At 38.1% G+C, this 22,802-nt stretch overlaps 1 protein-coding gene across 7 annotated transcripts in view; it reads right to left on the bottom strand.

Annotated features, from left to right (window-relative positions):
* The window catches only part of WDR90 (WD repeat domain 90), a 55,114-nt gene that overhangs the window by 16,285 nt on the left and 16,027 nt on the right, over positions 1 to 22,802 (bottom strand). For 6 of the 7 annotated variants that reach the window (XR_012470811.1, XM_074197067.1, XM_074197063.1 and 3 more), the window contains 18 exons: positions 22,127 to 22,243; positions 21,304 to 21,539; positions 20,793 to 20,932; positions 19,685 to 19,815; positions 19,032 to 19,162; positions 18,421 to 18,582; positions 12,738 to 12,866; positions 11,871 to 12,016; positions 11,698 to 11,738; positions 10,907 to 11,038; positions 10,403 to 10,516; positions 9,526 to 9,623; positions 8,100 to 8,202; positions 6,261 to 6,382; positions 3,033 to 3,192; positions 2,414 to 2,604; positions 2,061 to 2,229; positions 821 to 932 (listed from right to left, as the gene is read on the bottom strand). Coding sequence is in view for 6 of the 7 variants with exons in the window: in XM_074197067.1 (XP_074053168.1) it covers positions 821 to 932; positions 2,061 to 2,229; positions 2,414 to 2,604; positions 3,033 to 3,192; positions 6,261 to 6,382; positions 8,100 to 8,202; positions 9,526 to 9,623; positions 10,403 to 10,516; positions 10,907 to 11,038; positions 11,698 to 11,738; positions 11,871 to 12,016; positions 12,738 to 12,866; positions 18,421 to 18,582; positions 19,032 to 19,162; positions 19,685 to 19,815; positions 20,793 to 20,932; positions 21,304 to 21,539; positions 22,127 to 22,243 (2,434 nt within the window). In the remaining variant the exon portion in view is untranslated. The remainder of the gene's footprint in view (positions 1 to 820; positions 933 to 2,060; positions 2,230 to 2,413; positions 2,605 to 3,032; positions 3,193 to 6,260; positions 6,383 to 8,099; positions 8,203 to 9,525; positions 9,624 to 10,402; positions 10,517 to 10,906; positions 11,039 to 11,697; positions 11,739 to 11,870; positions 12,017 to 12,737; positions 12,867 to 18,420; positions 18,583 to 19,031; positions 19,163 to 19,684; positions 19,816 to 20,792; positions 20,933 to 21,303; positions 21,540 to 22,126; positions 22,244 to 22,802) is intronic. The other variant, XM_074197066.1, reaches the window with a different exon arrangement.

Below are 22,802 nucleotides of genomic sequence, written 5' to 3'. Positions count from 1 at the left end.
GGTGCAGGATGAGAAGGGAGCTCTGTTCTGACCCCTCTCTAGGGATCTGAAGAAGGAACTATATGCCTATGCTATCAAAAAAAAAGGTTACTATGTATATATTCTTATAAATGGGGCTTTTCTTCTTTCTTTGCTCTATTTGGGGTACGAGCCTTTAGTCAAAGGTTAAATCAAAGAGTATACACTATTAAAAAAAAAGATTATTTAAAGAGTATACACTATATACTGGGGGCATGATTCCAGATTGCTTTTCAGACCTGCTATACCAACTCATAGTTGCATTAGTAAACAAATGGCATTTTCCTTTTTTTGTCAATGTTGCCAGTCTGATAGATGTGAAATGGAAAAAGTTGCTTTAAGTTTCATTTCCTTCATTATTAGTGATTTGAAGTATTTTTCATTGATTCAAATTTCTAAGAATAAACATCATCCAAGATAGTCAAAGAATGTGAACAGCTAGTTTTCAAAGAAAAAATAGAAAGTTGTAAAAGGAGATCTGAGACTGGCTCTGATGATTTCAATAATGCTGGTTCAGAAACAGAGAATGACTTGGAAAGGAGACATGATTTCTATTACAGAAGTAACACCAGATACCCCAGGAGTCAAAGTGTCAGTACAGGATTTGAGCCAACCCTACATCATAATGGGTTGTCAACAACTGAGTTCCAAGCTATGGAATCCCCCAATAGACCCCTCTCCTCAGAAAGAGCAACTGCTAATGAGCATCTAGCACTTAGTATAATTCCTGGAAGACAGTTATTAGTAAATGTTTATTGAAAGTATATTTTTGATTGTCCAGTGGGCAGGACACCTGTCTCACCTTGCACCTGAACCCTTCAGCCTCAGCTCCTGTACGGCTCCCACTGCCCACAGGCGGATTCGTTTAGTGTTGCTGCCACTGACCAACCGGTTTCCAGAACATAGAAGCACACCTAGGACATCAGGAAAAACTACTATAACCATAATAATGTAAGAAAAACTTATTTTTTTTTTAAAATAGACAATATCGGGGCAGCTAGGTAATGCAGTGGATAGAGCACTGACCCTGGAGTCAGGAGTACCTGAGTTCAAATCCGGCCTCAGACACTTAATAATTACCTAGCTGTGTGGTCTTGGGCAAGCCACTTAACTCCAATTGCCTTGCAAAAAAAAAAAAAAACAAAAAACAAAACAAAACAAAAAAATAGACAATATCAGGGTATTATATATACTGTTTTTCACATTTGTCCCCCACAACTCTTGGACTATTTTTAATTTTGTCTTTGTATGTGCTCTTGTATGTAATAGGTGATTAATAAATGCTTGTTGAATAGAATTGAATCTGAGGGTTAAAAGGGACTTTAGGAGTAGTCTTTGGTAACTTTCTGCGTTGGATAATAATCCAAAAGTTCAAAACCTAAAACAGACTGACATAAGTCACAAATCTGGATCTCTTAGCTTATTCCCAGGCCATACCATCCTGACTACCATCTCTGTTCAGATCATAATGGAGACAGCCTAGGACCCAGAACTCAAGGACTTTGGGATCAATCATGGTTTCACAGTCCAATGGCTTCCTCTCAGCCACCATACTGTGAGATAACCTCTATGGAGATACAGCCTAGAAATTGTATCTGCATGAGCTGCAGCCACAATTATTGAAGACCCAGAAAAGAAAGTTCTTGTCATCAAAGTCCTTGGCACTGTTAAATGGCTCAGCATCAGAATTGGGTGTGATTCTATAAGTGGAAATGATACTAAAGAAGAGGCAACTGTTTTACCATCATACCCTATGGGCTATGGAACATTTCTGTTGCACTTGCAGCTGAAATCTTCCATAAACTCTGGAATTCATGAGAAGCAGGGATTGTCTGTCTTCTATTTGTATCCCCTGGGTTTAACAATTGCTCCTATCAGAGCATACTTTACCCACTGCTTGGCACTTAATAAATGATTCATTCATTTACTCAAAAAAAACTAGGTGGAAAATGAAATAATATGGTCTGTTCTCTATATCAGGGGAGCTTTTTCTGCCCCCTGGTTAAGAATAAGCAGGTTATGCAGCATTGGTACCTACTTACCAATCTCACCCTCATCAGCCTCCCAGGTCATAAAACAGCGGTTGGTGCCTATGTCCCAGACACAGATCTGTCCAGCATTGGTGCCACTGTAGAGTAAGGGGATGATGCTGTAGCAAATTGATGTCAGTTCTACTAGTCCTATTTCCTCAGGGACAGGAACTCTGTGGACCTAACCCAAAGATAGGAAACATTAACTTATGTTTTGGATTGTGATGAAATTTTATTGTGGGCATTTCATCAGAGAAGACAGGAGAAGACAGGACCAAACAATCCTCCAAACCACCTGTAGCCTCAGAGTAGCCTATGAATACCAGAAGTTACCCCAAGGTAGCAGTCCCTGACCTATAAGATACCTGGAGGTTGATATCAGCTCCCCACTGCTTCATGAGCCAGAAGGTGATACCTCCCTGGCCCACACAAGCAAGCTCATTAGCACTGAAAGGGTTAAATGCCACTTCATGAACTGGCTCTGTGAATCGAGTGGAGGACATCAATTCATAGGTTAAGGCATTCCAGAGGGCAATGGTGCGGTCGCTGTAATCCCCTGAAAGTCAGATATATGTTAGAATTCAAAGTCCCCAGTGTATATTAAACTCTCTGAAGGCAGATGATTTGTCTCTGTCTAGCACTTAACACAAAGACATGGTCAGATTGTACACATTAAGTATTTAGTGAATGTCTGTTGAATTGGACTGCAGAGCTAGATGCTATCTAGAAGCCTCTAGTTTAGCAAAGATGGCTTTGAAGCCCGACTACTTGGCATCAGAAGAAGCTATAACCCATAAGGAGGAAACACTGCAGCTAAGGCCCTCACAGACAAATATAACTTTTCCTCAGCCCACCCCTCTACCCAAAAGACAAATCAATGAATGAAATTGAACTTTTTTCTAAAATCATGATTTCATTTTAGCTTTGGTCAGTTGTTAAAAGACAAGAAGTTGGGTCTGAACACTGGATACCATTGCTACTAACCCAGAGTGATGAAAAATCGGTCGTTAAGTGAATATGCCATGGCTTGCACCTCAGTCTCATGATGAAATAGAACCTTGTGGCAAGTCCCCTCTGGCACATCCCAGATTCGGATCTGACACCGACATTTCTTGTCTCCCCAACCTGAGGCAGAGGCAAGGACCTGGGAGAGACCAAAAAATCACCCCCACAAAAAAAAAAAACCTTATTAAAGGAGTAAACCAATAGACCAGCTTCTTTTTCCAATAAATTATAGACCAAAGTCTCTACATATTTTACATATATAAGATATAATGCCAGACTACAAGCACACATCCCAGTTAGAATTCACACTATCATACATGTTCATGGATAGACAAGAAAAACCGAAAGGAACTTTAACCCACAGTTAATCTAAAAATGGAAATGGCACCAACTCCACTATCTCTGACAATAGGTAAACAAGAGGTCCAGAAACACTACCTACAATATAAAAAATTGCTAGTTAATGGTGAAATTCAGTGTTTTGAGATTTATTTCCCCATTTTCTCTCTAGTAATTAACTGTACCAATTAGGAGGGAAATAAATGTGGGGGATACGAAAGAAAAACAAAGGCCCTAGATAATAGCACTTACATAAATAAGAGTAGAAGATTTACAATGAAAAAGGTAAATATAGGGGCAGCTAGGTGGCGTAGTGGATAGAACACTGGCCCTGGAGTCAGGAGTATCTGAGTTCAAGTCTGACCTCAGACACTTAATAATTACCTAGCTGTGTGGCCATGGGCAAGTCACTTAACCCTATTGCCTTGCAAAAAAAAAAAGAGAGTATACAGTTTACTGACCTGAAAGAATTAACCCTAACTCTAATCCTATCTTTCCATGGTGCCCAATTAATTCTCCTAAAGTAGGTAGGGAGAAAGAAACAGAAGTTGTGTGTAATCCGAACCTCAAATCATTTCTGCAGGTTTTGTCTGTGGAAACTAGGTCTCTTAGGCTGGGCATGGGGTAGTAGTTTCCAAAGATATACACAATCTCTTGCAATACTTCAAACAACACTTCAATCAAAAAAATCAACATATATTTATCAAGGTCTTAATATGTTCCAAGCACTTCACTAAATGCTGGGGCTATAGGTAAAAAGAATGAAACAATCCCTTCATGAAATGAGTTTACATTTAAATGAGGGAGACATAGGCACACATGAAAATATATAAAACAAATACAGCAAATATATAAAAATGTAAGTGTGATGTTTGTCCTTCGTTCTCAAATCAGGGAGTTGCTATGCTAAGTCACCAGTCTCCTTTCTCCTCTAAGACATCCAGGTCAAGTGGTCAAATACAAATCAGGATGACTAGAGATGGCTCTGAACTGCTTCACAAAGAACAAAAGAGACTATGAGGCAGAGGTAAGGAGGGAGAACATTCCAGAAAGTTAGGATTCAGCATTGTCATGAATGAAGTACAGAAAGAAAGTCAGTTTGGCTGAGTTGAAAAGTATGAAAAACAACAAAACTGGAAAGATAGAGTGGGGCCAAGTTGTGTAAGGCTCTAAAAACTAAACAGAGGAGTTTCTATTTTATGCTGGAAGCAATATGGAGGCCCTGTAGTTAGCTGATTAGGGAAGTGACAGAATCAGATCTGCACTTAAGAAAAATGACTTTGACAGCAGTGTAAGAAGGGTATGAAGACTTTAGGAGAGAAAGAGACTTGAGGAAGACCAATTAGAAAGCTGTTATAGTAATCCAGGCAATGGTGAAGAGGGCCTTAACCAAGCAGTAGCTATAAAAGTGGAGAGAAGATATTGAATGTGAGAAACACTGGCAGCTGATTTGAAAGATAATGGGTAAGATGGGGTGAGGGACAGTGAGGAATCCTGAATAATGGCCAATTTACAAACCTGAGACACTGGAAGGATGGTGGTGCCTTTGGACAGAAATAGTAAAGTTTGGAAGAGTGGAAGGTTTAGAAAAAAAGATAATGAGTTGCTTTAAACATACTGAATTTAAGATATTCAGTTCAAAGTGATAAAACAGGGAATTACTGACCTGGGACTGAAGTTCCAGTGAGAGATAGGAACAAAATATATAGAAATGCTCTTGAAGGTTCCAAAGTACTTTACAAATATGATCTCATTCTGTCCTCACAATTCTGGGAGGTAGTAATTAGTATTATCCCCCTTTCATAAATGAGGAGTCACCTAACTTCGTGAGTGCCTAAGGTTGTATTTGAACTTTGATCTTCCTGATGCTAGGTCAGCTCTTTATCTACAAAACTATCTGCTGCCTGCTTGTTAGAGAAATTCTTCAATTGTACAGATTACTTTATCTTTTTGTTCTTGTATTCCCCAGTGAGGATATAGAATGTGTGGCTTATAGAAGGAGCTTAATAATTGTCTATAGCTTGATAAAAGTGTATATATCAAAGCCCCAAACCCCATCCCACCAGAGATTATCTTTATTATAAAATAACGTGACACATCTGTTTGTGTTATATCTACAAACCTCACCTTGGCCACCCTTACACCTAATAGAATGTAAGCTACTTAAAGCAGGATCCATGACACTTTAAAACCAATATAACCCTAATGAACTTAATGTTTGTCTGTTGAATTCACAAGCTTGACTTGGCCCTTGTTCCCAGCTAACTATCTAAAAGTGATGATAATTCACATGTATTAATCACTTTATAATTCACAAAACATAATCCCCACAATCATCCTGTCATATGGGCAGTGAAAATAGTTATCCCTATTTTACAGATGAGAAAACTGAAAATCAAAACAATAAATTAAATTAAAAAAAAAACCTGAAGATCAGAAAGGTTAAATAACCTGCCCATAGTTTTGTGGCTAGGAAGTGAGAAAGCTGGGAACCAAAACCTGATGCCTCCAAACCCAATGACCCTCAAGCTGGGCCCAGCCTCCTCCATCTAGTTGGCCATCATGCTTCCTCAGGAGAAAGCAGGGCCACCCCTGTGGTCTTTCTTCCCATGTAAAATGATTTCTAGATTTTCTGATGGTATAGAAGTAACAGTCATAGTCTAGATGAGCCTTCTCCAGAGGCAGTATACCAACTAGTATGTGAAGAATCAGGACTGAGATGGAAACAGGGGTCAAGCTTTCCCTGGGGAGTCATATTGGCTTATAGTAAAGAAAGAAAATCTCAGATAAGACTAAGTCAGTGACTTTGAGGAGTCCAGCTGAGGTGGCTTCATTAAAGACCATTTGCAGACTCTCAGACATAGGTACCCGGGCATCGTGCCTGACAGCTAAAGTTGAAATTTCCTCGGGGTGGCCCAGCCAGTGCTGCTGGGAGCCGGAGTGCAGGTCTTCCACTACAATTACACATCCACAGGTATAAGCAAAAAATCCTGCATGGAGGAACAGAAAAACGGAAAACCAGTACCAGTGAGCACAGTGACTAAGTTCAGAAGAAATGGCACCCTCTCTATCTCAAATTTAATTTTAAAAAGATTTCCTAAAGGTCCCCAACAACTACTCAGGCTTGTCATCAAATAATAATATTTTTGTAGTATCTTAAAGTGTGTAGATCTCTTTATCTATCTCATTTCAGCCTTGAAACATCAAGGTGAGGTTGGTCCTAATGCCCCTTGGCTTTTGACACTCAGTGAGTGAATATATGAGGCGGGATTTGTATCCTCTCTTACACCATCCTGCCTCTAACATACTGACTCCCTCAAAAATCTGGTGTACATTTTTATAACAATGGCTAAAAGGAGAGTTCTTTACCAAATAAGGGATAGAGGAGATCATAAAAGATAAAAAAAGATGATTTCAATTACATGGCATTGAAAAGCTTTTTAATGAGCTAAATCAATGCAACTAAGATAAGAAAGAAAGCTTTGGATTGTAGGAGTATCTTTGCTTCAAATTATCTCTGACAGAGTCTGATATGCAAGATAAAAAAATATCAAACTCATATGATCAAAAGATATATAAACAAACAATTCTCAAATGAAGAATTAAAAATAATTAACAACCACATGAAAGATTGCTTCAAATCATTAATAAGAGAAATACAATTCAAAACAACTCTGAGTTTAATTTCAGATTCAGAAAATTGGCAAAATTGAGAAAAATCCATCTTGGAAGTCCTGTGGAAAAAGAAGTAAAGATTCCCTAACAGTGCACACGAATACACTGCTAGCAGCATTGTGAATTGGTTAAGCTACTGTACAAAGCAATCTGTACTAATTTATGCTAAGAAAGTGACTAAAAGATCCATACCCTCTACAAGGCATATATACTCTAAGAAGGACAAAGGCTAAAGGTCTCTTAAAATATTCATAGCAACACTTTTTTGCAGGAATAAAGAAATGAAAACAAAATGGGTATCAATTAATTAGGGAATAGCTGAGTAAAGTGAAATATGGGAGCGTAATGGTATATTGCTGTGCCATAAGAAATGATGACCATGAATAGAATTCAGAGAAATATGCCAAGGTTTATATGAAGCAATGAAAAATAAGCAAAAACACTGACTTGAAACCAAATGGAAAAAGTCCCAAACTCTGAAACTGAATGCCACATAATTCTAATGGCCAAGCCTAGCCCTGGAGGATAATGAAAATGAACCTTCCCTTCCCTTTAGAGAGGTAGGGGCCTTAAGGCATGGGACATCAAATATACATACTGTCTATATATTGATTAATATCTGATAAAGTTTTCCTGGGCTGCTTTTTTTCCCTCTTTTTTTCCTCTTCATTACAAGAGATGGCTCACTTAGGAAGGGAGGAAGTGGATATACAGAAATGAAGATGATAGAAAAAGATAGCCATAAAAGGTTTCTTAAATTCAGAATACAATGTATTGAGGGGGAAACATTAGGGTCATACAATTTCAAAAAAAAATTTCACTTATTTAAGTCACAAAATATCCTGGGCATTAACAATCCTAGATTATATTGGGAAAGCTACTGCTAATGCATTAATTCATCAACAGGTACCAATTAGTGCTCCCTTAGCACCAAACTGAGTTCAGAAAAGAGTTTTAGATTAGATTTATATCTTTCTCTTACTTCCAGTTTCCCAGCACTAGGTCTATTTTGTTCCCCAGGCTGGTCCCTACCTGTATCAGGTCTCCAGACCATGTTTCCCCTTCCATTTCCATTATAACCCACAACAGCTTTCAGCCTCAAATGCTCACAGTTGTTTTTAGGGAAGGAGATTTTCTGAAAGAAAACAAATATATTTACAAGACAGTAAATTCAAAACCTATTGTATTTCAGGCAAATGCATGGGCTTGTGCACACACATACAATTCAACAAATATTCATTAAGCTCCATGTGGGCTTTATACCAGGGAGATGCAAAGATGAAACTAAGACACAATTCCTGCTTCCAACAAGTTTTTGATCTATAAGGGATGGTGAGACCGATACAAAGATCAAAATAAGTACAAACTAGAAAAAATGGCAATTAAAAGATTCAGAGAGAGAGATTGTGTCTAGCTGTGGAGAATAAGAAAAGACTTCAGAGAAATACTTTCAGAGTTAGGCCTTAATGGAAAGAAAGTAATTTTTAAAAGGATGGGAATCATGCCTTCTATATCTTTTGAATATCCCTTTGCAGCTAATACAATATAGTCCACAATTTAAACATTGAATTTATGTTTGCCAGATGGATTAACAGGCAGAGCTGGAAGGGTGAGTCCACATGGTAAAGTGAAGATCCAAGGCAAGAAAAGGCACAATATCAAAAACAATGAATGGACTTCCTCATGGTAGAACCGGCAGGAATCATAATGTGGAATCATGATCAGTGTTGTCCAGCATGGCTGATGCATCCACAAGTTTTGCTTAAGTGTTTTTGTTCATTACAAGGGAAGGATCTATTTGGGATAGGGGAAGGAATTATGTATCAGGAAATAACTAAAAAAAAAGGAATGCATAAAACTTTTTCAGAAGGCTAATAAAATAGCAAGTACTCCCGACTTGGCTAGCATTTGAAGTTTATAAAGAGAATTAAAGTAAAATAAAGCTGGAGAGGTAAGTTAGAAGTAGATGGTGAAAAAGTCTTGAAGGACAGGCTAAGGAGCACAGACTACTGAGTATGCAAAGGGAAATCCTTGAAAGCTTTTGAACAAAAAGCAATTCAACTAACCCTGATCATTAGGAAAATTAAAGGGAATAACTAGGAGGAAATCTGGATTGGAGAAGGGAAATAAATAAAGATAACTAGCTAGAAGTCTATGACAGTAGGCTAGAAAGAGAAGAAAAAGACATGACCTAAAGGAGTGATGGAGTGGGAAGGAAGGAAAAGAATCAGGAGATATTACAGAAGAATTAAAAAGACTTGGTGACAAAATGGATATGGGGTGAAGGAAATGGAAACACAACTGACCTGAATATGATTTAATAGGAACAGAACTAGATTAGGAATCCAGAAATTCAGTTCCATTAATAACTTAGTATATGACCCCAGAGAATCATTTAACTTCTCTGGACCTCTAACCCTTCACATGAGATTGCCCGCCACCCCCAAGCTATTCTTACCGTGGGAAGGGAAGATGTTCTGAATCGAGCAATAAAATGTTTATATGAATCAGGGCGAACATTATTCTGGGGTTCCATAATCCTGCCCTTGCCAGTATCTGCCAAAGGACAAATAGTAGATAAGGATCAAAGTTTGACCATTTTCTCTCAATCACCCTCCATTCCCCACCCTACTACCCACACAAAGGAAAACAACCTTTAACTGGAAAGTTTCTTTTTTTCCGAATCACTCATAAACCTGAGGATACATGAAATCACCATTGGTGATATTGGTGATTTATACCAGAGGTATCAAACTCAAATATAGAAACAGATCCCTTTGGACTATAGTCAAGAGACTTGGAAAACTATGAATTAACATTATCTGTACTGTGTTGTAGTTTTACTTATTTTGGTAAACATTTCTCAATGATTTTAATCCGATTCTAGTGGCACTTGGGAATTTTTCAGGGAAGAGTTTGATCCCTTCAATCTAAATGGTGGTAAATGTATACCAATGTGGTCAAAAGGAAAGCAAGAGAAGCAAAACACCAGGATTCTATTCACTGTGCCACCTAGCTGCCCCTCTATAGAATTTTTGATTGATAAACTGAAAATTGATTTTGATTGATAAATTGAAAATTATTTTCCTCATTTTATAGATAAGAAGCTCAGAGAATCTTGAATATAGGTCTTCTGACTCCAAATCCAGTACTCTTTCTATCATACTGTAATGTGACAGATACTTCATACTGTAATCAGATAATAAAGCCCAAAAATTGAGAACTGACAATAGTCAGCTTTGGAGCCTATCCATCACTTCCCCTAAAATAGAAATAATCAGGAATAAAAGTCCCCTACAGACTGCTAAACTTGCCTAAGTCTGAACACTACTGACCTGATTTGGTCTTCCCAGGGCAATTTACATTCTCATCTACTTTCTTCTCAACATGGACAGATGGGTCAGGGACTTTCTGAATCGTTCTTTCATCATCAGACAATGAGAAAACATCTGTAAAAGAAGAGGCCAGAGCAAGAGTCAGCTTTTTAAACACACACACACACACACAGAGACACACAGACACACAGACACACACACACACACACACACACACACACACACGTAGGAGAACCACAGATGGTCTAAGCCAGGCATGGAAATTACCATCATCACATTCACCACAAATATTTTAAAACAGAGATGGAAGAAACAACTACAACCAGATCATAAACTATTTTTAGATAAACATGTTTTTATTCTATCTATATTTTCTATAGCACTCATCAGAGTCCTAGGAACATAAGTTGCTCAGAATAAGCAATGCAGCTCCCACTGGATGAATTCATCTTTAAGTGGAAACTATCAGCCTTCTCCTCCCTAGAAGACCATAACTATCCTCACCATGATTTTTCCCAGGAGGTTTAGAGCTAATATCCAGATGAGGTGGGGAGGCCAAAGATGGTACAGGTATCATCTGACGAGGTATTCCATTGGTTCCAGAGGCTGCATTTCCAATCTTCTCAATATTTGGTCCTGGGAACAGAAAGGGTCATGGGTTATTTCTCAGGGAACATCAAAGGCATCAATAATAAATCCCTCTCCACCGACTCTCTGACACTGTTCCCTCCCTAACAATTGTGAAAATGAACACTTCTTTTTAAAATCTTTCTTGGAATGCTGGCAAATATAGTTAAATCATGAAAAGGTAGAATTCAGTCTATTTGGTTCTCTAGCTGAGAAGCCAAAGCTAATAAAGGACTGACCTGATTTGTATTATATGAATATGCCATTCTCTGTGTAGTCATCTCACTAGGACACAAAAGAGTCACTAATTTGAAAGATTTACCATTTTCCAAGTATAATAAGGAACTAGCATCTAACAACAGAATTGCATAAAGGATAAAGAACTGGTCTTGAAATCAAGATGACCTGAACCTAGACATGCCTCTGACATACACTGGCTACCTAACCCTGAGAAAGTCACTTAACTCTGTGCCTCAGTTTCTTTATTCACAAAATTAAAAGACAAGGAGTTGATAATCTCTAATGCCCCTTTCAGTTTTAATTCTATAATTCTATAATCTCTGGTCAAAGGAACAAATGCCATTGACACTTTTTATTCTCTTCTTTCAACAAGTTTTAGAAAAAAAAAATCTGCAGTCCTATCCTTAGGTAAAAGGAAAAAATCTCACCAGTATCAGGAGATGGAGAGGATTCTACAGACCAATGGACACTGAAAAGGTAATGAAAGAAAAGATGTTATTATAAAGTAATTCTATAGACAGGAAGGGCAAAAAAAAGTAAAAGTTAAAAAAGTTTTCCCCCATAAATTAGTCTATATAAAAAGAAGAGATATTTTTCTTACCTGCCCTTAGATGCCTTCTCATGAATAGCTAAGAAGTCCCAGATAAAGATAGCATCTCCAACACTAATGATGTGCTGCTGATCAGGAGTAAAAGCCACCGCTTGCACTGGCTCTGAATGGCCAATAAATACCTGGGAGACAGAACACTGGGTACACACACTCAACAGAGATGAAGAGAACTTATTGCTATACAGCCTAGATTCTAATCTCAATTTAGTTTTGCTGGGACCTTGGGCAAATTATTATCTTTTTGGCTTTTGAGTGTTCTATCTGTAAAAGGAAGAAAACTTTTTGTCCCTCTTTTCTATAGCTCATTGCAAGCTCAAAAGTGCTCTGGGCTCTTAGCCCCATGGCAGCTCTTGCTGTTAGGACTTCACCTTGATCAAGCCAAAGTGATAAAGTCCCAGCTGTTCCAAGGAAAGGTTTTATAAAGAAACTGGAGAGTCCCAGGCAGGCAGAGGGATCTCTCCTCTCTCCCTTTCTCACAATTCTCAGTCCGTCTGTTATAACCTCAGCTGAAGTTTTTAAAAGGCATTTCAGCCAGGACCCCAGCCATGGGTTGAGGTGCTGCAGACATTGTGACTTCTTGATAATTCTCCAATCCACCTAAAGAAGCACATTTGAAAATGTGTACAGTAGGCCTTGCCTCACACCCATCCACTTCAAACAACAAAGACACCTAGAAATAAGCTGTGTGGTCCAGATGTGACTCGTCCTAAGACAAAATATAAAATATGAGACTGGGAAGTCTCAAGGCTGAGGAAGGAGGAAAGGTTCTAAGATCAAAAATTGTGAAGATCCTTATAATTCTTTGCACATCGTTACCTCCTATCTGGAAGCAGTTTGGTGACCCCTCTCCTACCATACCTGGAAACTGGTATTGAATTTCATCTGAAAGTCCCACACTTTGATGGTCCGGTCACCGGCCGTCAGGAGGAATTGACCATTTTCATTCAAAGCCAAGGCAGAGCAAGCTACTTGGTGAACATTAGATAACTAGAATGAGAAAAGTATTCAGTGAACAGAAGCAAGGGAAATAAAAGTTATAGAAGTGAGATCATAAGGCTGTATTTTTGAAAGAAAAAACTTAATCAATCAATCAATATTTATAAAGCACCTACCAAGGGTAGCTGGTGGCACAGTGGATAGAGAGAATCAGCCCTGGAGTTAGGAAGACCTGAGGTCAAATATGACCTCAGACACTTACTAATTATATGATTCTGGGCAAGTCACTCTCTACTCCCAAAAGTTCTACTATGTGCTGTTTACTGTCCTAAACAGTCCTTGACCTCAAAGAGCTCACAATCTAATGGGAGACAACAAACAAACAACTATAGACAAACAAGCCATATACAGAATTAATAAGAAATAATGGGAAAGGAAGGTTTCCTGTAAAAAGCTGGATTTTAGCTGGGTCTTTAAAAGGAAGCCAGGGAGGTCAGTAGGCAGAAGTAAAGAACACTGCAGGCATGAGCAGAGAAAACACCCAGATCTGAGAAATGAAAGATTTGTTGGTGGAAAAGTCAAGGGAATAAACTATAGAGGGGAGACAGACCTACCCACCATCAGGTTATTACAATAATCCAGGTGTGAGTTGTTGAAGTACCTGCATCAGACTGCTGTCAATATCAGAGAAAAAGGGGCTTATTCCAGTGATACTGCAAACACCACACTGGGGTGGGAGGGGAACAGGGATGAGAGATTGTGAGGATGTGAGACTAGAGGTCTGGGAAGATACAGTAACAGGGAAGTTTGAAAGTGCAAGGAATTGGAGAAAAGATAATGTATTGGACATACTGGGTTTAAGTTATCTACTGGAACCTAGTTTGAGATGTCTGAAAGGCAGTTAGAGATGCAAGATTGAAGATTAGCAAAGAGGTCGGGGCAGGACAGGTAAATCTCAGAATCATTAGCACAGAGATGGTAATTAAATCCATGGAAGCTGATGAGATAGATCATCCAGGGTAGTAATATAGAGGGAGAAGAAAAGAAGGTCCAGATTTGGCTGTCAGTCATGACCAACTCTTCGGGACTCCTTGAGTGATAACACACCAAGACCTCCTAACCTCCACTATCTCCTGAAGTCTGTCCGAATTAATGTTTGTTGTTTTTTTGATACTATCTATCCACCTTATCCTTTGCTATTCCCTTTCCTTTTTGTCTTCAATCTTTCCCAACATCGGGGTCTTTTCCAAAAAGTCCCATCTTCTTATTATGTGATTATAGTATTTGAGTTTCAGCTTCAGTATTTGACTTTCCAGTAAATAGTCAGAATTAATTACTGTAAGTATTAATTGGACTTCCTTGCTGTCCAAGAGACTCACAAAAAGTCTTTTCTAGCACCACAATTTGAAAGCATTGCTTTCCTTATAGCCCAATTCTCATAGCCATCCATTGCTTTCCTTGGTCCAATTCTCTCAGGCATACACTGCTACTGGAAAAAATGCAGATTTGACTATAAGGACCTCTGCTGACAAGGCTATGTCTCTACTTTTTAATACGCATCCAGAAAGGTCCTATAATTAGAGGGTGTATTCTGAATGAGGATTCAGTAAAAATGATGGCGATAGGTATTAGATAGGTAGAAAAAAATCAGTGGAGAGTTGTTTCTCATAAACCTAGAGAAAAGAAAAGCATCAAGGAGAGAGTAAGCAACAGTGTCAAAGGCTGAAAAGAGATAAAAAAGAATGAGGATTAAGAAAAGGCTACTAGATTTGATAACTAAGAGACCATTGGTAATACTAGAGAGTAGTTTGATAGAATAAGATTAGAAACTGGGGGGGGGGGGGCACTTGGCCTTTCAAGGAGTTTAGACATAAAGAGTATTAGAAATAGAGGATGATACTTAGCAGGGATGGAAATGAGGGTTTTTAGAAGATGTAGTTGACATAGGAGGTAGGGAATGAGCCAGTATAAAGGAAGAAAATGAAGGTAATGATAGAGTGGGGATGACAAAGGAAATGTAGGAAGAGATGATAGAGAATGGAATGGGAATGTCTGAGCAGATAAGAGGGGAGTTAGCCTTGGTTAGGTGTAAGGCCACTTCATCACGTGAGATAGGGGTGGAGGAAAAAGTGGCAGGAAAGACACTGGAATGATATGAAATGAGGAAGGAGGAAGAAGAGGGAGCTCATAGTAAATGTCCTCAATGTTCTCTGTAAAATAGAGGGCAAGATTCTCTGCAGGAAGAGGGAGCCATGGAAGTTTGAGGAGAGAGAAAAAGGTTTGGAAGAAGCACTATGGAAAGTGGGACATGAATTGATAAGGGAGGTGCAAAAGGATTGCTTGGCAGCAGTGAGGACACAGTTGAGATTGTGTCATATAAATCTGTAAAGGATGAAGGCAGAATATGATGGGAATGATCCAAGGCTGAGGTTTGACAAGGCTAAATGAGCATCTTTCAAGCCATCAAGAATAAGCCAGGTCTTGTTCTAATTATAATTATACTCTAAAGAAGACACATCACAATATGATGATTTAAATTCTCCTTACAATTGCAATGAGAAATGAAATTTTCTTCTTATCTTAAAGCTTGTGTGTGGAATTTGTTGTTGAGTTTTTATCAAGTCATTTACATATCTACTTAGAAAATAATTATGTCAATTTATTAAAAGATACATGATAGAAGAGAAAGAGTTCTAGGACAAAGAGAAGACAGAGGTTCAAATCATGCTTCTATCATTTAACAGCTGAGTGATCTTATGCAAATCACTTCATCAATCTGATTTATTTATAAAACTAGGTTAATAATAATACTTGAACTTCCTATTTCATGGGATTGTTGTGGAACTGAAATGATATAGATCTTTTGAAAACTACAAAATGCTAAATAAATGGGAGCTAGCATTATTATGAACTCTAAAATTATAAACTATCTGTAGGATAAGCATACCACTTTGTATTACTCTAGATTGCTTTAGCCTCTAAGCACTTTATAGAACAAAGAATATGAATACTAGAGAGCATAAGAGGCTCATAAAAGCCTTAAGAAAACAAGGAAGAAGATATTATAGAAATTCTAATGCTAATTAATTGTATTGAAATTCATTTAATACCCTTATTTCTTAGGTTTAAGTCATTTTATAATTTACTGGTTTGCAAAAATCAAAATCAATAACAAATAAGGAAACATAAAGATGATAAGTCAATGACAACAGCTCTAACTCAAACTATTTAAACAGGTTGTTAACTCTAAAAATTGAGAAACAGACACCTTTTTTAGAGTTTAATCAATATAAAACAAGTAGTCACAGTTATGGAGCCCCCAAAATCCAGAAACCACATTAGTCTGTCATTACTTGATCTCCTTGCCAAGTGGAATTACAAAGGCAACAAAGGCCTATAAAATAACTTCATATGCAGAACATTTCATACAAGAGATGAAAATAAGATTATCTCAAAAGATAATGAAAAGCAATGGAGGAGAAAATTATTAGGTTCAACTAAGCCATCTAATCCCAAGAATAGTTCTAGATGAAACTGGAAAGAGAGCAAAACAGGCAAAATGAAATAAATTTGCCAATAAATTTCTATTTCTATTATGTTCTCATCATTGATGCCTATAAAATCACTGCCTTTAGACTCTAACACATTAATATGTGATGAGTGCCAGAAGTAACACATTTTTTTAAAAAAATAAGAGACTGATTTTCAAGATATTGAGGGAAAGGTAGATTTTTTAATAGAAAAAATACCAAACACAAGTAACTGAGAAGACATCAGCAAAACACCACTCTAAAATCTTTATGGGAGTGACTATCTGTATCAAGTATAGCTGATGAAAAAAAATTGCAAGTTTTTGTAAATGATTCTCCAAAGCAAAACACATGTCCTATAACTGACTAAAAATTGTTGATAACTAAGATGTTTATATTACTCTATTAATGACCAAACAGAGGATAAAATGAAATCTTAGAAATGCTTCTCTGACAAGTTATGTACCACAGGTATGTTAAGAATGTGCAAAATTTGTCAGCTCTGTTCAAAACTACTTAGCATATCAAACAAAAAAATCAAATAGGGAGACATGCTTGCTAAAAGTATTTGCCATGATTATGGATAATCTTCTGCACAGAGTACAAATGGAAGACAGTGACTTTATATGGTAAGATTCTCTGTTTGAAGATAACATTATGCTGATTGCTTCAAGCTCCCAAAACTTTACAGCCTCTCTAAAGGAGACCTATGGCCACTCAGAAATTAGACTCACAGCCCACACCAGTGAAACTAAGTGAATGAAGATTACCAAATTGCTCAGATGAGGAGGAAAATATGGATGGGTGACCTAGTGAGTTATCTCATTTGTTTATGTACCTTGAACAGGTACTTAAAAAATGGACAATGAACTGGGTTCTTAAGTGAAAAGGAAGAGAATAAGACATATAGGAAGCTGGATGCTATTTTCAATGATCTTAAGCTGCAACTCCCTGACTCAAAAATCCATTTTTTAATATCAGTATTTTCCCCTTTGAGGCCATGGGTCTATGAGTCATAGAATACCATCATCTATAAAAAAAAACACCACAATTTAAGATAACCTAAAGGGCCATGGAAATCAGCATGGGGAATTTAGGTGTAAGTGACCCATGACTTACTTGTAAGAAGTGACATGAAACATGTCAGGTACATACATAGTCAAGAAATGTGCCACTTTAGCCAGAGGAAAGACAGATAGCCTAACTGGCATGTATTAGATGTTAAAATGACAAAAAGGTTTCTAACATGTCAGTCAGATCATATTTTCAAAAATTAAAGCAATAAATGGAAAAGCATCATTTGTAGAAGAAAGTAAGTAGAACCAGTAGAACAATTCACATGCTAACCACAACAATATAAAGGAAAACACTAAAAGATTTTAGAGCTCTGACCAATGCAATGAACAATCATGACTTCAAAGACTGGTGGTAAAGAATGGCTCCTGCTTGGGAGCAGCTAAGTGGATAGAGTACCAGCCCTGGAGTCAGGAGGACCTGAATGCATATTCAGCCTCAGACACTTAATAATTACCTAGCTGTGTGACCTTGGGCAAGTCATTTAACACCATTTCCCTGCAAAAACAAACAAAAAAATTGGCTCCTGCTTCCTGACACAGAGCTGGAATAGGTGTAGAAGGAAAGATACATTTTCAGACTTGGTCAATGTGTTATTTGTTTTATTGATTATACTTGTTATAAGGAAAGGTTTCTATGAAGGGAAGGTGACAATGCTATGGAAGAAAAAAAGTACTGATAATTTTTTTTTTAAAGAAAGAAGAGGGAATATACACAGAGATGAGATCACAGAGCATATAAGTATAATCCATTGGTTCTAAAATGGAATTTAAGAGGGTGTATGTCTTCTTTAAAAGAAAGGCAGGTCTTTCTCTTTGTTATAAGGGATGCTCTATGGGATAGGTGGGTGGGAGTAATATTCAGAAATGAATGAAGATAAACAAAAAAAATGAAATAAAAGGTAATTTTCTTCTTTGGGAGAACCTACTAGGCACATACAAATATACTAACAGTAAATAAGTTTCAGGGTATACTTTGGGATAAAGAGATATAATCCTTACCTGTCGGATCAAGCGGCCAGTTTTGACATCAAGCACTAGGACTCTATTGGAAGAAGTGGATACTAGCAGATGGCCACTAGACACAGGGGCAAAACAAATGTCCAATGCAGAGTCTAGGTTGGTACTCTCCAAGTCCAGGATACTGATATCAATCCGAAGTAGCTTAGAAACAGAAAATGACACCACCTATTGTACAAAGTACCATAGATAACAAGGCCCCACAACTCCCCATGTACTTGGGAAGGAAAAGGAATAAACTTCCATTCCTTTGGAAAGCATCTTCCTTGTTCAGATTAGAAAAAGGACAGAAATGCTATAGACACTATATTTCCTTTGTAACATATCTTATGGATATTCACAAAAGAAACCCCAATAGAAAAAGGTCAACTGCCTCTCACACACCTTCTTCCCTTCACTGAGGCTTTGAAAATTACTGGAATTGATACAAATAGCTCAAGAAGGGTAAGAACCAAATAGCCAACCATTTACTGTGAGATTTAACCATTCCATCATTCTATTTCAGAAGCAAAGGAAGCATGTGCAGATTTCCCTCCCATATAAGAGAAATTCTTCTCTTCATACTGACCTAAGAGCTGCCCATTCCCAGGTACCTCATCTAAGGAGGAAGCATCCATAATAGTCACTGTATATTTGGAGGGGCCTACAAGGGCCAGGAGACTGCTATCCCCATTGACAACCAAGATATTCGTGCCCAACTCAGCATCTTGGCAGACCACATTACCTAGTCATGAAACAAAAAGAGAGATGAAGAGCAGTTGTCTGAGGGCATTTGTGTTCAAGTGCCTAACATTTTACTTTTTTTCCAGTTCTAAGACACCTAACCATGAAGAAGTATTAATTATCTACCTGGTCAATTATTTACCTTGCTAAAAGATGAGGGAGTATCCTTAGGCATTGTACAAGGAACCATCAAACACAATGCCAATGATTTTAATACTAAAAACCTAGGCATTACTAAATTCAGGTTTTAGCAAATTGCTTAAGGTAAGGAGATAAATTAAACTAGTGCCTAGATGATATGCTCCCTACAGATGTTTGTTTTATTGGGGATAAAAAGAGAAGGTCCAACAAAAAAGGTGACAAACCTAAAAAAAAAAGTTTCATATAAGCACCAAAGAAAAAGTTTCCTGGCCCTAGCTGAAAATCATCAATCATCACAGACACAAGTCTACAAAGAGTAACCTGGGCCACTGGGAAAAACTGAATCTGGAAAGAAGGGAGGGAGGTAAACAGCAAGGCTTACTCAGCATTCTGAGAACGTAGTACTGTTGAGTGGAACAGTTATAGAGAGTCAGGATCCCCTGAGAACAGGAACTGTACATGAAGTTGCCATCTGGTGATACTACTAAACCTGTGATTGCTCCTCGATGCCTCCTGCATACATACAAAACAAAGTCTATGACTTAGGTCACAGGAAATGCCGTGAGGCATAGTAGTTAATCAATACTGTGCTGACCCGTACCCATTTATTTGTACATGTCAGATACCAGGAACCCTCACCAGGTCTTGCCCTCAAGCTTCATGGGGGGATTCTGACCTGCCTTCAAGGTTACTAAAATGGAAGCCAGGATCAGAGCTGGTAGAAGGGCAATAACACACACACACACACACACACACACACACATAAAATCTCCTTTCCTTGGTAAATTATAACTCATAGGTACAGGAAGTAGGCATGAAGGTGGAGTAGAATCCAGAAAAAGGCTATTTTACACCTAGAACACTGACTGGATTGTACTCTCATTTAACTCCAATACCTTCTGCTAAAGGGCATTCCAAGTTCTTGCTACCTATCTTGGAGAAAGAAAAGCCCTAGCCAAATTCTACAGAAAAACGGCCCTGCAAACCTGATCTTAAATTTCTATAAAAAATAAATGAACAGGGGCGGCTAAGTGGCGTAGTGGATAAAGCCTTGGAGTCAGGAATACCTGGGTTCAAATCCAGTCTCAGACACTTAATAATTACCTAGCTGTGTGGCCTTGGGCAAGCCACTTAACTGCATTTGCCTTGCAAAAACCTAAAAAAATAAAATAAATGAACAGGGGCAGCTAGGTGGTATAGTGGATAAAGCACCGGCTTTGGAGTCAGGAGTACCTAGGTTTAACTCAGGTCTCAGACACTTAATAATTACCTAGCTGTGTGGCCTTGGGCAAGCCACTTAACCCCATTTGCCTTGCAAAAACCTAAAAAATAAAAATAAAAAAATAAATGAACAGAGGACCCAAGTCCAGAATAAATGTCTCCACCAGCAGCCTAGAACCTGACAACTCAGTCATTCATGCCATCAAGGCCTCCATCACCTCTATCACATTTGTACTACAAGAGTTCTAGTCTACGATTAGGCCACATACTTGTATTCCACCAGTAGATCCGAGACCACCAAGCTGAACGATCTCACTATTCCGTTGCTGAAACCACAGATAAAGACCTGCTGCGTAGGATGAAAGGTTATGGCACAGGGGGTCTCTTCAGTAGTGATGAAATCATAAAGCTGGAAAGGGCCAAGGCAGGATAATTAAGATAGGCGTCTAAACCCTGCCAATTAAGACATTTAAACAAACAATATCCTAGAACTGCATCTCAAGCCTTCACAAATCACAGATCAGAGACCCAGGTCCATAATTAAATAGGTAAAAAGATGAAAAAGTTGTCTGTCTTTTTTCTAGACAGACAACTAGATACAGATACAACTTGTAGATCTGAGACTACTAACAAAAATGAAGTATTACTATGCTAAATAAATCCAGTTGATTGAACATTCCAAATCAGATGTCATCTACATTGTCACAATAAAGCCTGTAGGTTTTATGTTCTTCCCATAAAGTGTTACTACATTAGCATTAGGCTAGAAACATTCTCTACCTGTTGCATGGTCACCAAGTCCCATATTCGTATGGTATTGTCCTGAGAAACAGTGGCCAGTTGTTTCAGGTGTCCTTCGACAGCAAATGCCAGGATCAGATCAGCATGGGAGCGCACTAGTGTGTTATACCTTCGGGATTGAATGTCCAAGAAACCCAGGTTCCCAGTGGAAGTGGTGGAGAGGACTCGAAGCCCATCTGGACTAATAGAAACTGAACAAACTGCGCCTTCATGTTCTGAGAGCAGGGAGGGGAGGGGGGAAGTAAAAACAAGACATGAAAACAGATGAAATCTTCCCTGTTTCTACTGACTAGGAAACTGATATTAGATTGTGAAATTTCACAATAAAGGATTGGATCTAATAAGTTCCTCTGCTAATATCATATTCAGTTTTGCTCTTGACTCTCAAGTTTCAATGTGACTTAAAAAAAGGCAATGCAATTTGGGCATGAGTCTAAGCATTGCCATATTTATTAGTTACATGAGCTCAAGCAGATTAATTTACCTCCTGAGTATCAACTCTTTTCTTTGTAAGACATGTCAGTAATTCTCTCATTGTCCATCAGATGACTAATAAAAATAGCTGACATTTAGAGTCCTTTTTAGCTATGAAGTGCATTATAAATTCTATTTCATTTAATCTTCATAGTCAAACATTATCTCAGATTTACAGAAGAGGTAATAAAGATTTAATAAAGATTAAATGATTTCAAGGGAACTCAACTAGAAAACAATGAGATTCAAACTTGACTCCAGGACTCTCTTAATGAAGGGTTATCCCTCTCACCTAATTGGGGATCTGAGATTAAAAGAAGTCACTCACCTGCTTCCAAAAAGACAGATGAAAAGTCCAGCGGCCAGAGCCGCAAATAGCCATCCTCAGAGCCCATGGCACAGAAGGTGGAAGAAATACTAATACTATTGATGGCAATCCCTGGGCCTGGAAGTGAAAATCAGACTGTATCAGCCACCATACATAGCCATGAGGTACTATGCTGTGTGTACCTTTCACAATCATGGTTTGAAAATAAGAGAAAAACATGAATTGTTCAGTTTTCTGTCTTTTCTCTGGGAGAGAAGCTCTTATTGTCAGAAACTATTAAGTTAAAGACCTGGTTGAAGGTAAGCCTCCTGGAGATGATTTCTCTCATAAAGGGACTAGAATGTTCCACAACTGAAGTAAACTTCACTCTCTGTTAAGATCACAGATTAAGGTGAGAAGCCATCTCAATCATCCAGTTCAACCCCTTTATTTTATAGATGAGGAAAATGAGACTCATGAGTCATCCAGTGAATGGCAATCAAGACTCAATGTCCAGCCCTTTTTCCACTTCATAAGAGCTGTTAACACCTGACATTACCTATTGTGGAGATGACTGGGAGACAACCTAGGATAAAGTATGACTCTGCAAATATCTCACAAGGCATTTTCCCAGTGGCATGATCCTAGAACTCTTATGATCACACACAGAGACACACACACACACACACACACACAC

The sequence above is a fragment of the Macrotis lagotis genome, chromosome 8 (genome assembly GCF_037893015.1).
Source record: "Macrotis lagotis isolate mMagLag1 chromosome 8, bilby.v1.9.chrom.fasta, whole genome shotgun sequence".
NCBI lineage: Eukaryota > Metazoa > Chordata > Mammalia > Peramelemorphia > Peramelidae > Macrotis > Macrotis lagotis.
The sequence above is the reverse complement of the archived record's forward strand: the minus strand, read 5'-3'. Positions and strand labels throughout refer to the sequence as shown.